Below are 15,231 nucleotides of genomic sequence, written 5' to 3' on the forward strand. Positions count from 1 at the left end.
GGATGAGAGTGATATTCAGAGATTAATCACAAATCTGCATAGGCAAGGAGATGATGATGGAACTTTTGTTTGGTGGTGTTCCTATGAAAATGACAAAGATGACTGCCTGAGGAAAACAAGACAGTTTTCACAGTCACTGATATGGACTTGCATGTCAGGTAAAGGATCAGGGGATACAGCAGTCATTAGTTCTACTGTAAATGCACAAGTATACATTGAGATTTGGACAATCAAAAAACATTTTGGTGATAAGGAAGTAATTTTCCAGGATGATGCGATAGAGCAAAGAATGTTAAAACCATTCTTCAGTAAAGTCAATGACATGACCAGAAAACAATCTGGATCTCAATCTCAAAAAATGGTGCCTGATTAGGGTCCATGCTAGCCTGGGTTTTCCCATACTGCCTTGCGCGGTGATTTCAATCCCGCTGCTAAGCCAGTCTGGAAACTAACGCCCAAATGTTCGCCTGATGTTGGCGAACCAATCACAGAACATCCGAGAAGTTTCCGTTGCCTTCTTGCGTCTACATTCGACGCCAAAGGATTTACGGCAGCCCTTAGCGTTGCATACGAACGAGTTGGGTGAGCTATGCGCATTTGATAGACATCCGTGGCGCCCAATGAACGGATCTGGGCATTTTTTCAAATACGAGAAAATGAACGTCTGGTTGCCAGACCACGTCTCATTTGAGAAGTGGGAGGCGTTAGCCAGGCTAGGTCCATGCTGCAATTCGACAAAGTTTGATCAAGAATATCTACATTGGTTAACTCTATCAGATCAATTAAGACTAATTAGGAGGTTTTAGGTTTGTGATTCTACCATTTTTCCCCCTCAAGATTGAGTGATTCCATAATGTTTTCCTCTACATGATCTGCAAAATAAATTGCCTTAAATGACTAGACTGGGTAAACCCAACCTAGCAATTGGATTTCGCTTCGCAGCTCAGGCTGGAAACCTGCATATTTATCTCTCCTGCTTCCCTTTGACTTTTACTGGAACCAATCACAAACTGGCTTATCCACCGGGCGCACCTGGATCGTTGGTATGATTGGTTGAAGGACTATCCAAGTATAGAGTCATTTGACCTACGTATATCCACTGATCACGCCTCTTGTGCAGTAGAAACACAGCGCAGACTCCTCACTAATAACTAATGTTCAGTCTAAAAGATTGAGCTTGATCTGATGATAGCCATGCTATTAAATTACAACAATTGTTGGTATGTTGGTTTTTGAGCTAAGTTTCACAAAGCCAGAATGTTCATCTGTTACAGAAAAAATATTTTTGAGGCACATTGGTGGTTTGACTTTTTTTCTAAAAAAATAAAAACAGCTGAATGAACATCTTCCAGGAGTTGTGATTCCATAATTTTGCCAGGGTTTGTATGTGGGCTTTCTACCTCCAACTTAATTGAAGCCGCATAACCACAAGAGTCCATTAAGATTGCGGATCAGGAAAATCCAGTGTAGGTGGTAGTGTTAACAACATAGGACACGGTGGCTTCCAACACATCTCTGAGGGGAGCACTTTTCAGGATACGCGTTGTGCCTCACCTCTTAAATGGCACTGAAGGATGTCAGAGTTATCAGAGGCCACCGAAGGCGTGAGGTCATCAGCCAGTGACTGGACCTCTTCCTCCCCATCGTCCTCTCTTGAGAAAAGATCTTTAGAGATGTGATCCTGGAGACAGAGACATTTGCAGCATTAAGTAAACTGTACAAAAAAATATGCACACTCAGGCATAAAAAAAAAAACATCTAATCAATGACTATAACATGACTAATCAATGAATAAGAAATCATTCAAATACTGTATCATAAATATAATCTTGTCCACTATACACTATACATCTTCCAAACAGTTACCCTAGATTTGTACTGGAACCCTAACGGGGCCTCTTTGGAGTGCAGCATTATTCATTGTCTGTTTCAGTGTATGGCTCCATCAGTCGGGTCAATCTGAGGCTGTTGGCCTCATATATTTACCCAAGATGGTCACACTTTCAAACACAAGTTAAACAAACAAGTTCCAATACGAACTCAACGCAAGATTGGTATCCTCCCTCTCGTCATAATGAGGCTCTGTTCAGGGGGGGGGTTTCCATGGCTGCTAACTGGGACAGCACCTTTTTGAGTGTGGTCTTTTGAGAAATATTGGCACCGTTGAAGCTGCACCCTTTGCAGGCGGGGGTGATGTTTACAGTATTCCTCATGTTTTTCACTGGTAAAATCTCCAAATTTCTCAATGACTACTTTTTCCAGGTCATGTTTCACAGCATACACAAATGACAAATCAAATGACACCACTATTGAGTGAATACAGTAAATGAGAAACCCTATATGACTTTTCCAAATCTTTTGAAGATTTAGTGAATATCATGACTTTTACAGGATGGGAACACCTGCAAATCCATTGCCCTCCTCTAGCAGTTGTGACAACACAGGACCTGCTGGGTAATGGAGTGAAACGTCCCAAGAGAGCATCTTTTTAAAAATACTGAACAAAACCTGCCTTATACTGTAGACAACCAAAAACATCCAAGGACACTAGATAGGATACCATTTACTGCTGCTGGGATCTACGTGGAGTTCATGCACAACAAAGAAGTTTTAAAGTAGGAAGCCTTTGATTCTTGAGAATCCTCTTGCCCTCATGAGGAAGGGGAAGGTAAGCCCCACAACTTCCTGCAGACCCAATAACCTGGTGAGCACAATTCATATCATTCGAGCTCAGTTGAATGTAGACCTGTAGCTATCCGTTCTACTCTTCTTAAGAACCAGCGTTGTAAGGCTTCCATGTGAAGTACAGATGTGCCAGTTCCTACTGTGAGCAATTTTCTAAGGTCTTGATGGAGCGTTACAAATCCTGTTCATACCAGCCAGTCTGGGTTTGTGACTGCAGGCGAGCCAAGTTGGCCTGGCACCAACACCTGCTCGTTGTGTCAACCCACTAGCCCACTGACAAGGTCTCTGAACCCATCAAAATAATTGAGTTTAACCAGGTGTAACCAGCTGCTATGATATATGCACAACACACACGTTAAGTAAATATCCCTCCCAACACCTTCAGGGACGTGTTAAGAGATGCTAGCATCCATAGGATTCAGCTCCCTTTCTAGAACACAGTAGGGCATAACTTTTTTGCTATGTTCATGTACTGTAGTGTCATCATCTGCAATATCACAGTATTAATGCCTTATACTCCAGAATTCAGAAGATTGGCAAAGGAATCTCATCTCATGACAGAGTGGACCTGCTGCCTTTGAATTAATCTAGAATGGACATGCTTCAGCAGCGCATTTGTTTGTTTGTTTGTTTGTTTTAAAACCATATTTGGAAAGGAGGGACAGCAGCTTTTGAGAAGTTGAAAACAGTTCTAAGTAAACAGGACATTTTTACTCTTTCCAGTATGTAATTGAAAAATCATTAACATTTCCTGCAACATACATACAAGTACTTCGACTACATCTGCATCTGTATAAAGAGGCCATAGCTTGAGTGAAAAAGAATAAAAATTAACTTCCAGGCAAAATGGAAACAATGTGCTTAGACTAGAAAACATTTTGACTTCAGTCTACATACAGTAGCATGGTCTACAATAAATGAACGTTCCACACATAGGAAAACAGAACCAACCAACCATCTTTTTTTAAAGAGGTAAGGCTCTTAATAAGAATGTATAAACTATAAATAGCCCAACAGAGCACTATAGGCTATAATTATACCTTGTAAGGTAAGAGCTAAACTTCACCTAAAAGTGGGTCAAAAATATACCAATCATGGTTATGTCTCCAGCCGTCACTGGAAGAGTAATTCAGCTTCCCAGTAGTTACTCTAATAGCAAGTGTGTTATTTAAGTAGCACCTGGCTCAATACCTAATACTTAAAATGGAAGCGGCTCTACAAAAAGGTGCAATGCACGAGACATTCTCAAGAAAGACCTTAACCACGTACTATGAAAACTTTTCAAGAGCTCATTAGAAACACACTATACGTACTTCACATTATCTTTATGAGATTCATCACAGACATTGCACAATTCCTGTTTGCTCACAATGTGGTGTGGAAAATTCTCATGTCATGCTGTGGTTTCATCTAGCTTTGCTGCCAAGAGTGCTGGCACCCAAGTATACAACCCCGACACTCTGTCAGTCTGTCAAGGGCACATTCTACAGTATGCTATGATCTTCTGTATGACTATGAGCCGGCTCTGCACTTATCGATATGACACTGCCTACTACAGTACGTACATATCACACTGGTTGTTCTTTAAAAGAAAAAGACCACACACAAAACTCAACTTGAGTAGCTCAAGCCAAACAATGATTCAGGTTACCTTGATGAATTCTGTGATTCATACAGCTACTATGTAACATATAGGCCACAATGTGTCTATGGTGTTGCTTTGTTTGTGAGTCATCACTGGCTGTGAAGTGCATTAAGTTTATCACCTTGTTCAGTGTGATGTCTGGCAGGCCGACGGTGAGCGCCCTAGGCTGGCGTTGCTGCTGGATGAGTGCGTTGGGCATGTCATAGCCATAGAGTGCCAGCAGCTCCTCCAGAGGCATCTCTCGGCCCTGTACAAAGGACACATTGAGTAAGTCATAAGTCACACACACACACACACACACACACACACACACACACACACACACACACACACACACACAAGGTCCGTTTAACTGGACCGGACCCGAGTGCGGTTACTTCTACCGTAGTTGGTCTGTGTTCACATTACATGTTTGTCTGCGCACCCGGGGTCCGTTTGCGTCATAAGCACCATGCTTCTAGACACGAACTTCGAGAATTCTGTTTACAAATATCACTTGGCAACACAGCAGAAGGCAGTGCAATGAAGAAGACAAAGGTAAAGATTCTTTAGATTCTTTAGAACGTTTGCTTAGCAACCTGCTCCAGGGTTCTAGCGAACCGAACCCCAGACCACCTTTTCAGGCGGACCCGGGTCCGGTCCCGGGTCCGCACCCGAGTTCGGTACGGTTGCGTTCACACAATCAAAAACAACCAAACCATCGGACCAAACGAACCCGGGTCCGGTCCAGAGGACCTAGTGTGAAAGCGCCCTTAACATTAATTGACATAATATACTGTATGAGTTGCATGATCTGTCAATAGTGAGTCTATAAGATCAAAATTCTACAAATATTTTTATGGCACCAAAAACATATCATCCAAAGTACTGTGAATGAAACGTGTAGCATTTTAAACAGAAGAACAGAGCAAAATGTGCTTTAATGATAGAGAAATAGGAATGCAGTTTCTTCACCCTTTAATAAATAAACATGGGTGAACCTTGAATTACATTCAACTTGATATGGCAATTACATCTTTTGATCATGTCTGGGTTTGACAGGTATCTGAAGGACATGATGATGGCAGGGTTTATTTTACACAAATTATTTGTAGACATTCATCCCATTCCCTTTGCCAATTCTGTGAAATATGATTAGTCAGCACAGGTATAAGGTTGCCATTGGTAGTGACTTCTTCTGTGAGTAATACTGTCTACCTCTGCACATTACCAGAGAGGCCAAATTGGCCTAGGATTGCACAGAAAATAAGGCTCAATTTCTATCTTTGTAATTTCTACCAGACAATAATGGATGATCATTCTTGGATGAATCTGAATCTTGCCACTGTGTTCTCGGAGTGGCAGTTGTTGGTGCCTTGCATTAGGGACTTGCATGTTGGCACATTGTTGATCATAAATGACCACAACAACGAAGAGGAATGACTGAACAATTTGTGGTGTTGGTTGATAGTTAGGTTTGGCTAGCTATGTTGCTGATCGGATCATAAGCAACCAGAGCAACAAAGAGCTATGACCAAAGAAAGAATTTGTTGGTTGCTTTGTTTTTGTCTGTATCAATGGCTTGGGCTGTGTTGCTGATCAGATCATAAATGGCCACAGCAATGAAGAGTAGTGACTGCAGAATGTGTTGGTTTATGTGATGCCCTCATCAAGGGTTTGCATTTTGTTTGGATATGGTGCTGTTCAGATCATGAAGTGCTACAGCAATGAAGGTTGACTGAAGAATTTGTAGGCATTTGTATATATGTGCAAACATCAAGGGCTTGTGGCAATGTTGCTGATCAGATCATAAACGGCCACAGCAATGAAGAGGAATGACAGAAACATTGGTGTGTGTTGGTAGATAACCCATCATAAGTGTCAAGGTGGGTGGGTCTGGGATGCTATAATGGGCAATACAAAACTTTGCGATGTCTTTCTAAACAGAAATAACATCTTGTGTGGACATCATACTATACAAAACGAATGGTATCCAACCAGATTTCCAACCTAGCGCATTAGCCCACAGTGAGTGGAGGCAGTGGCTCTTAAGCTGTGCCACTGCATGCACTGGTGTGCTTGGGTAAAAGCCAGGTGTGCACTGGTGAACTATGTATGATGATTTATACAGTGGTCACATTTTGTAAAGGTCCGTCAGGGAATTTTTTTCTTTCACAAATGGCATGCCTTTTCACAGAAGTATCACTGTGCTCAACTAGCTACAGTAGCTAGATGAAGCACTCTCCTTCACCAATCTATGACGAGGCACGTCAGTGGCATAGCCTACTCAGGTCCTTCTCATCTGCTAATATCACACAGGACAGGACCAAACAGGAGAGTCCTCCACTACTATCCCTGCTCCTCATTGCCTTAATCCTTTCTTTTTCAGAATGTTCCTTATGTCCATAACCATAAGACTTTCTTCAATAAATTAGCACGCTACCACCAGAGCCGTCTGCCTGTGCATGCTATCTCTCCCAGGCATATTAAAACGGTACATGTGTTGTAGATTTGTTTGAGTTCTTTCTATCTGCTTTCCTTTTGCGACTTCATTACTTTAATTGGCGTTCTTTAGAGAGGGTTTAGAGAGAGACCAGTGTTATGTTCTGGAATAAAGTTAAAACATTCTGGGCTGAAGTCCTGGCAAAATGGCCTGGCGATACCCATGGTCCAGGACTGGGCTTAATCAATGCACGGGAAACCTGCAACAACCTGCAACCTGCACCAATCACCAAGGAAACCTGTATACAATCTGACTGGTGTGGAACTCAAATGGCCACAACATAAAATGGACAAAATTTTGCCACAGATCTTTGCATGAATACTATTAATCAACCAGTGTAACTCTGGTGAAAATTGACCAAAGGGTGTTTTTCTGAATGAAAATACATCAACTATTTTTTTCGCCGGAATTACACTTTAATATAGGATTCTATAATAAGGGAAAATCCTGAACAGCACCATACAACACCATAATCTACAAGCTTTAGCTGGCTGTAGGAGTGGAGCATAACATAGTGTAACTGGTTACACCAGTGCGAAAACCAATAGAGATTGAGAACATGACGTATACCCAGTGGAAAACGCAAAGCATTTTGGGAACAGCGCAGTGCAGTGGTCGAAATGCCGTTTACCTGTTGTGTTATAGAAGTCAAAAGAGTGGCATGAAGCTTATCTTTTATCGTTTTCCAGCGTGGAAGAATAATAGTACATGCCATGTTTCAGGTGACAAAAAGGCGAGAAATGGCATGGATAGCAGCAGTAAGGAGGCCCAAGATTATGTTCTGTTTTTCACACTATTTTTTCAGGCTAAGTTTTCATTATTATCAGATCATAGACCCAGAACACTAGCCTGATGCCAGCCCATGTAAACTGGCCAAACATACCCACAATTCTTTGTGTTTTGATGACATTACTGCCTAGCCCTAGTTGGTCAAATGTTTTAGCAATCTCTATAATAAATATTCATGTCTGACTGAAATTCATGGAGTTCCATAGATACCATACAGAAATAAAGCCAATCATTGTTTGTAAGGCCAAAATATAAAGTCTGTGCACAGTTAGAATATACTAGGTCTAACAAGTCCTTGTAGGTACATTCAACTAAGGGCCCAGGAAAGGGTAAAACCATGATCTTGGAGTTGGGCCAAGATGGCCTTACCATTAAAACCACAGCATTGCAAAAGGCTTCCATTTCGACAGATACAATCCCATAGATCATTACAAAAGCTGAATGCTAGATGTGGCTTAGCCTATAGCACTCTTAAAGGGATAATCCGGAGTGAAATGCACTTTAAATAAATTTTTCGGACTATTGGGACTGGGAGTATATACGTTGAGTTGACACCAAAATCATGTCATTCGGATGTATTTTGAGAAAGTTCGAGCTCACCGTTTTTAGCCAAAACTCGTTAGCCTGGAAGTGACGCGGGCATGTCTTTCGCCGCTACAAAACGCTATTTTTATATCTCTTCTACTGTTCCAAACAACACTACACTTACGTGGTAGTGAGTAGAGGGTCCCTAAAGCCAAACCGAAGTATCCCCACGTCTTTATGTGGTCGGATAGAGAGTCCAGAATAAATGTAATCGAGTCAGTACCTTTCCGGAAATGTCGCTGCTGCAGCTGGCAACGCTTTAACAACACTTTATTAACATTTCCGGAAAGGTACGGACTCGATTAAATTTAATTAAATTGTTTTTCTGCTGCAATCAAATGGCAAAAGTAACTATACTCTGCAGATCATTTTTTGAACGGAGAATCGCTTTTGAATTGAAAAGTGATTTTGAATATAATCCTGAGCCTAAAAGTCAATATTGAATCGAATCATGACATTTTCTGAATCAAACATTCGTAGCACTCTAGCGGGATGACATTCACTGCTACACCGCCTCACTGTACCATACAGTAGCACAGCAGGTATGCAAAGCTGAAATTTAAGGAGGTCTGGAGTAGATCTTGTTTATATCATAAAAGGGTCCCAAAATCAAGGCCTGCAAAATATTTCTGTTCAAATCCTATGTCCTCATATTTTTCCAGCCCTAAATATGTATTTAGTTTTACAGCCTGTAAAAAACATTATCAATGTTTAGACATTAATATTGATATTCTATTTACATCATTATTTATAGTTAGTCCATACTGTAGGGTGGAAGACAAACATGTTCTCAGTATGACTGAACCACTAAACATTTGTATAGCATGCTCATTGATTCGATAAGGCCTTAGATATGAATTTGAAATCCTAAATAGCTTCTCCGTGGACTTTGCCTCAGACTGCCTTCGAGTCTGTTAGCCAGAGAATATAGTTACTTCTTTCCTATTCCTTTTTGACATTGGTTTACAAAAAGTGTACTACAGAGTTGTAAAGTGAGATAACGCCAGTCACAGAAAAGGCCTTATAGGCCTTCGGCTCCCACCTTGCTTTCCCCCCCATTACAGTGTACTCAAACCAAAACTAAAAAACATAAACGTTATAATCACATGATCTTGTGAACAAACCTGGTAAATAATTTGCTAAATTTCAGTAAAAATTCTAAGATATCAATAAATGATGGAAAAGAACTTGCCAAGTTCATAGATGGTTGCTGCTAATCCACCCATTTTTGGACACTGGAGCTTACCAACAGTGCAGCTTCAGTTTCAACTTGACTTAAAATCATCATCCCATAGCCTACTTAATTTGAATCGGTCAATCTCTTTCCAATTTCAAAATCATCTGTACACCTCTGCAGATGTTTACATTACCGTTGAGCTGCAATTATCAGCCAAATTCTCAGATGCTTCAAAATCAATGACTGATTCTTGTCATGCTTATGATGCTGCTTGACAGTAGTACAGGCGTCTACGCAAGTGTATGGATGACTTTCGTCAGGTTGGAAAGATATTGACATGAAGACACAGAATACTAACGAAGACACAAAGACACAGAATACGTACGAAGTAGGCTATGGGATGATGGCTTCACATTAAGTTAAACCTGAAAGTGAACAGTCGGTAAGCCTCAATATCTAAACAGGGTGATTATAAGAGGGTATTCCCTATTATTGATAAGGTAATGTCGGGAAATATGTCACATTGTGACACTGTAATGGGAAACATAACATAAAGATGTATCAGTATATTAAGCACCAAATGTAATACTGTAATGTTAATTTGCAACGTTCTGTGTAACCTGTATTTAGAACAAAGGCCTTCTGCCGATATCGCGCAATATGCTGTTTCACCTTGTAGCGTATCTGGGTCCATGGCGCATAAATGACAAACTTAAGTGAAGGGCAGAATGCAAACAGGCTGAAAAGAGCTTAGTTGTACGAAATTTTACTCACGTACCCTTACATGCATGGGAGAATTTGCGTTTAGATAATTACATTGAGCTATTCCCACATAGATTTTTATATTCCTGCTAGCTACCACACATATTATATTAGTCCTACAAAAATAATAAGTGCAAGTGCAAAGTGCGTTTTGTATTGTATTGAATTGGAGACCTCAATAATTTGGCACAACATATAATCAATTATTGTACTTGCAGACAAAACACTGATTGATGCCATGTTGGTGGAAATGTTCTTTTACAAGACCCTCTATGTAACTCATTCTATATCCATTCATTCTAAATTCAATGGGCATGTACACATTTTCCAGTCATACTGAGAACATGTTTGACTTCCATCCTTGTTTGGGCAAGGATAATGCTTTTAAACATATACGCAATTGTCCAACAATGGCCTCTATGATAAAGCAGTTTTTAGGCTAAATGTACAGGTCTTGGTTTTGTACTGAACCTCTGAGGGGTCATTGTAAGGCAATTTTTGTGTTGCAATTTTACTAGATTGTGCACTCAATGTAGTAAATCACATGCTCAATTTAGTAAACCGTGCACTTTCTACTAAATAGTGTGCTTATTTTCCTACATTGGGGGCTTATTTTACTCAACTGTAGCCTGAAAGCTGTCCATGAGATTTGAGGCTGGGAAAATCAGTCTGGGCTTGTGGAGCCTCTATGAAAACTTGAGTCAGCAGACTAATCAAATCTGGGCGTGCTTTATGATGGATAGATAAGCAACCATAGATATGTGAGCAACGGTGCATTCATGACACCTGATTGATTTTGTTTACAACAAAATGGCTGTTGCTGGAGAAGCTACAAGTTTAGATGGCACTATTGCATTGACAGTAGCCTGGCTAGCACCTACCACTTCTTAAATGAGACGTGGTCTGGCAACCAAACGTTAATTTTCTCGTATTTGAGAAAAATGCCCAGATCCGTTCATTGGGCGCCACAGATATCAAATTTATCTGTGCATAGCTCACCATCGTCTTGCTTTCCCCCTTGTTCTGTGATTGGTCCCCTATCTCAGGCAAAAATTAGGGCGGTAGTTTCCAGACTGCCTTTAGCCTGGAAAGCCAAACTATACAGAAATGTATAGTCTGGGGTCGGACCATTCACAGAGCTGAAGCCTGTGGGTGGGATGAACAGTTGTCTTTCAAACTGCCTCTGTACGTAATAGGCCAGCATTTTTGACCAATCGTAGCCGGTCGGCAAAACGGCAAATACATCCTTCTCTAAAACGAATGACTTGAGTGCTTCTTTCTGCTCAACCTTCAAAGAAAAGCCCAAGTCTAACTCTTCCAAAGCCGATTCAAATGAGCGCGTTTCGTTAGCCTCATCCATCTTTCGTTTTTCTCTATGGTTGTGCAACACGGTCTCACACCCAACTCGTCGAACGAGGACGCATGGTCCAGCCCCCTGGCGTCAATTTACGGAAGCCGAAGGTGAGCTAAGGCGGGCTCAAGGACTCCGTACACAGATAGAGCGTTCTGATTGGACAGGCTGGCCTGGAGTCGAACGCAGGCTTGGCCTCAACGGTACGACCCTAGACCATCCCGCTAGGCAAAAATACTTTTGGCCGCTAGGGTGTGTCTAGATTTCTAGGCTAGACTGGCTTAACAGCGTGAATGAAATTGCGCTTAAGGCAGTATGGGAACATCAAGGCTACATTGACAGTGCAATATTTAAAAAAAGAAAAGAAAAAGAGAAAACTGAAATTAAGGCATTTGTCGAAAAGAAGGATGCAAAGTTTTGCTCTCATTTTAATTTTTGTAAAATGAGCATATGATGAGCATTCTGATTTGACTTCTGGCTGATTTGACCTGGTATCTTTTATTCAATGCACAAATCTAGCTGGTCATAGCAACAAAAGCAAAGTGTATTTGTCGTCAAACAGAGAGATCTGAATGAGATCCTAAAAAGATGACATTTCCAGACACCATGGTGCCAAGTCACCTTCAAGTAGGTCCAATCTCCTAAAACACTTCCACTACGTCCAATAACGCAAAATCCAAATGCTTCTGAAGAGATCGTTCTATTTGCCTGGTGTAGAGTAGAGAAATGTCACTCACTGTGTGGGGGTGAGACGCCATCTCTAGAGGCCCTGTCCGCAGGACCCCTCGCCTCCTCAAGACCCTTGCTAGGGACTTGGTGGTGGTTGTGGCAGACACTTGTTCTTCATTTCCCCAGCTCAAAAAGTATGACAGACAGCGACTGGGATCTCCTGAGCCCATCGAACCTGCTGAGAGACAGACAGAGAGAGAGAAAAAGAAAGAGAGAGAGACAGCGAGAGAGGAAGAGAGACAGCAAGGGAGAGATAGAGAGAGAGAGAGAGAGAGAGCAATGATGGACAGGAAGTGGTTGATCCCTTTTCATCCAATTAGAGGGCAGGTGGCACCTTGCATTTGATCTTTGCAGATGCAACTCCTCCTCTCAAGAGGTTTGAGACATTTCAAACACACCAGTGGATTGGTATTTGTTGCACATACATTAGATTCACCTCAGGCCAGTTTAAACAGCAAAGGGCCGTCCAATATCTCCTTTAGAGCAGATTTATATGTAAGCTAAAGCTCTACTAGTACGTACTAAATCACACACTCTCAAGTTCTGTTTGTCCTGATGAGCCACAGAACACAAATGAAGGCAGAAAAACACAGTTTAAAATAGTCACACTACAGTCTATCAGTGCACTGATGTGCAGTGTTGCTACACTTACTTCAGCAGTCTTAGATGGAGTAAAATTAGGTAAACTTTTAGAATATTGCAAAGTGACACCTTAGTGCAGACACAATAGTGTTGGTTACCTGATTACATAGCCTATCTGGTTTATTATATCACTTTACGGCAAATTACCTACTGTATAGTTCCAATCCACACAGTGTGTGTTTCAAAATATCCCTACAGGAAGATTACAGTATTTGCATATTTTTAGAGGGTCAGCTCTAAACTTTATTCTAAAGAAATACAACTGTACTGTAGGCCTATACAACATCATATTCAATATAATAAGAGTAGCATCCAATTGTGTAATGTCCAAACAAATTCCGATAGATTCTGACAGATCATATCTCTTATCATATATTCACAGGATCTCACAACAATCCTCAGTATGACTGAGTTTTAAAAACCCTACAACTGGAACAACTTGGAGCTGAATAAACAAAAATGTTGTGTTTGCACAGTTTAAGTTCTAAAAAACTCTAATTGGGGGTTGAAATATACCCTTACTAATCCAAAAGCAGGCCTAATTTTAAAGTAGCTAATCAGATTATATCAAACATTTGGGTAATCCACAACTGCAGATGACAGTTCTTGCCGAAATCATAGTGGCCTTACTGAGTATATAAGTAATGCAGACTATTGAATCCTGATGGTAGCCTTATCCATTTCCTTCAAGTCGTGATGTGCATGTCTAGAGGCGACTACAACTGGATAAGACTCCCCGGCAAATACCGGGAAGTATGACCTCAACTCAACTCAACTATTCTCCATAGGAATTTTCAAAATGAGTCTTTTACGCGACTCAGCAAATAATGAAGGCCATTCTACTGAAGAGAAACTGCCACCATGCATAAAACAAAGTTTTAATGGGATAGATGGAGTCAGTCTTCAGCAAAATCTCGACACACAGTTAATTGCGAGAAAGTTGGAGGTCTTTAACAACTGAGCCCCTCGACTTTACAAATCCGGGAATCTTTGACCAAGGCGCTTTCCTACGACTCGGTGCTGAACATACAACTGACTCATAACCGGAGAAGGAAGGAAATAGTTGTTGTGGTAAGACAGAGTCACGAATTCATGCGGGCAAAGCCCCATGTTATACGTCGCCACATGCAAGTAAGTTCACTGTCAACACGATTACCTATCGTTGCGCACCTGGGACGAATTCAGCACCTTCGTCAAGCCGGGTCTCCCATTGTTTTCTATAGCGCACTATCTGGCAAACTGGGAATGGTTCTCCAACGCAACGAACGCGACTAGGCGAGACGGGGACGGACACCCCCCATTTTAACTTCCTCGTTATTAAGTCCTGGTTGTGTCAAGCGGTCCCAAAACCAGCTAACCTCAGTGCAGACACCACGATCTTCATTCTAGTTCGTTTCGAGCACACGAGTAAGACATAACTGTAGAGGCATTTAATCGTTCCCTTCCTCCCCAGACCCTTTCGTTCACTCACCTCCGCCATTCCGTTTCTGCGCAGGGCTGTGGAATGCCCGGATGTTGTAGAAGTCTTCGCTGAGCCACCGGTTGCCGTTACGTTTTACTAAGAGTGATGACATGCTCTCCACTTAACTTCATCAGAGTAAACACAGATAGGATAGAACAACATGAGATACGTTATACTAAAGTTATTTAGAAATATTTTCTGGAATGACGTCACGTCTTTCTTTCAAAGGGGTTAATTAAAAGTCTATTAAATTCAAGGCAGGTTCAAGACACCCATAATGACATGGAGTTAAGACACTGAAACCACACACTATAACATCACAGTTGCCCTACCTTTAGAGTATGAAAAAGTCAGCCTCTCTCTCTGTCTCTCTCTCTCTGTGTGTGTGGGCTATATATGTGTGTGTGTGTGTGTGTGTGTGTGTGTGTGTGTGTGTGTGTGTGTGTGTGTGTGTGTGTGTGTGTGTGTGTGTGTGTGTGTGTGTGTGTGTGTGTGTGTGTGTGTGTGTGTGTGTGTGTGTGTGTGTGTGTGTGTTTGTCTGTGTGTGTGTGTGTGTGTGTGTGTGTGTGTGTGTGTGTGTGTGCGTGCGTGCGCACGCGTATGATGTGCTTGAGAGTGTGTGAGGACAGAGTCTGAGAGGATATGACGGGAGGGGAACGTATGGTTATCACTGATAAAGCTGGAAGAGGGTCACTGCTTGTCCTGGGCCAACACAGGGTCCCCCACAGTGATCACTGGCCTGGCAGTACCTCACAGATCTGAGATCAGGGACACACCTAAACCAAAGACTAATCTTTACCATCCTGTGGGAAACGGAGCACTGATCCTCCATCGGTTCTGTGTAATAATACATCCACACTTTATGCGGTGTGAAATAGTGTAGGCCTACATTATCATGCTTATTGCGTGTTTGTCAGCTTTC

At 41.6% G+C, this 15,231-nt stretch overlaps 1 protein-coding gene across 3 annotated transcripts in view; it reads right to left on the reverse strand.

Moving 5' to 3' along the window:
- Positions 1-14,762, reverse strand: part of mier2 (mesoderm induction early response 1, family member 2) — a 19,452-nt gene extending 4,690 nt beyond the window's left edge. Inside the window, exons 1-5 of one of the 3 annotated variants that reach the window (XM_062556525.1) lie at positions 14,642-14,762; positions 14,319-14,434; positions 12,214-12,380; positions 4,452-4,577; positions 1,555-1,681 (exon numbers count right to left, since the gene is read on the reverse strand). In XM_062556525.1, coding sequence (XP_062412509.1) covers positions 1,555-1,681; positions 4,452-4,577; positions 12,214-12,380; positions 14,319-14,421 — 523 coding nt within the window. In that variant the 5' untranslated portion in view covers positions 14,422-14,434; positions 14,642-14,762. Of the gene's footprint in view, positions 1-1,554; positions 1,682-4,451; positions 4,578-12,213; positions 12,384-14,003; positions 14,066-14,318; positions 14,435-14,641 lie in introns of those variants that run through there. The other 2 variants (XM_062556524.1, XM_062556526.1) reach the window with 2 other exon arrangements.
- Positions 14,763-15,231: the final 469 nt, after the last annotated feature.

Source organism: Sardina pilchardus, chromosome 15, assembly GCF_963854185.1.
Source record: "Sardina pilchardus chromosome 15, fSarPil1.1, whole genome shotgun sequence".
Classification (NCBI taxonomy): domain Eukaryota; kingdom Metazoa; phylum Chordata; class Actinopteri; order Clupeiformes; family Clupeidae; genus Sardina; species Sardina pilchardus.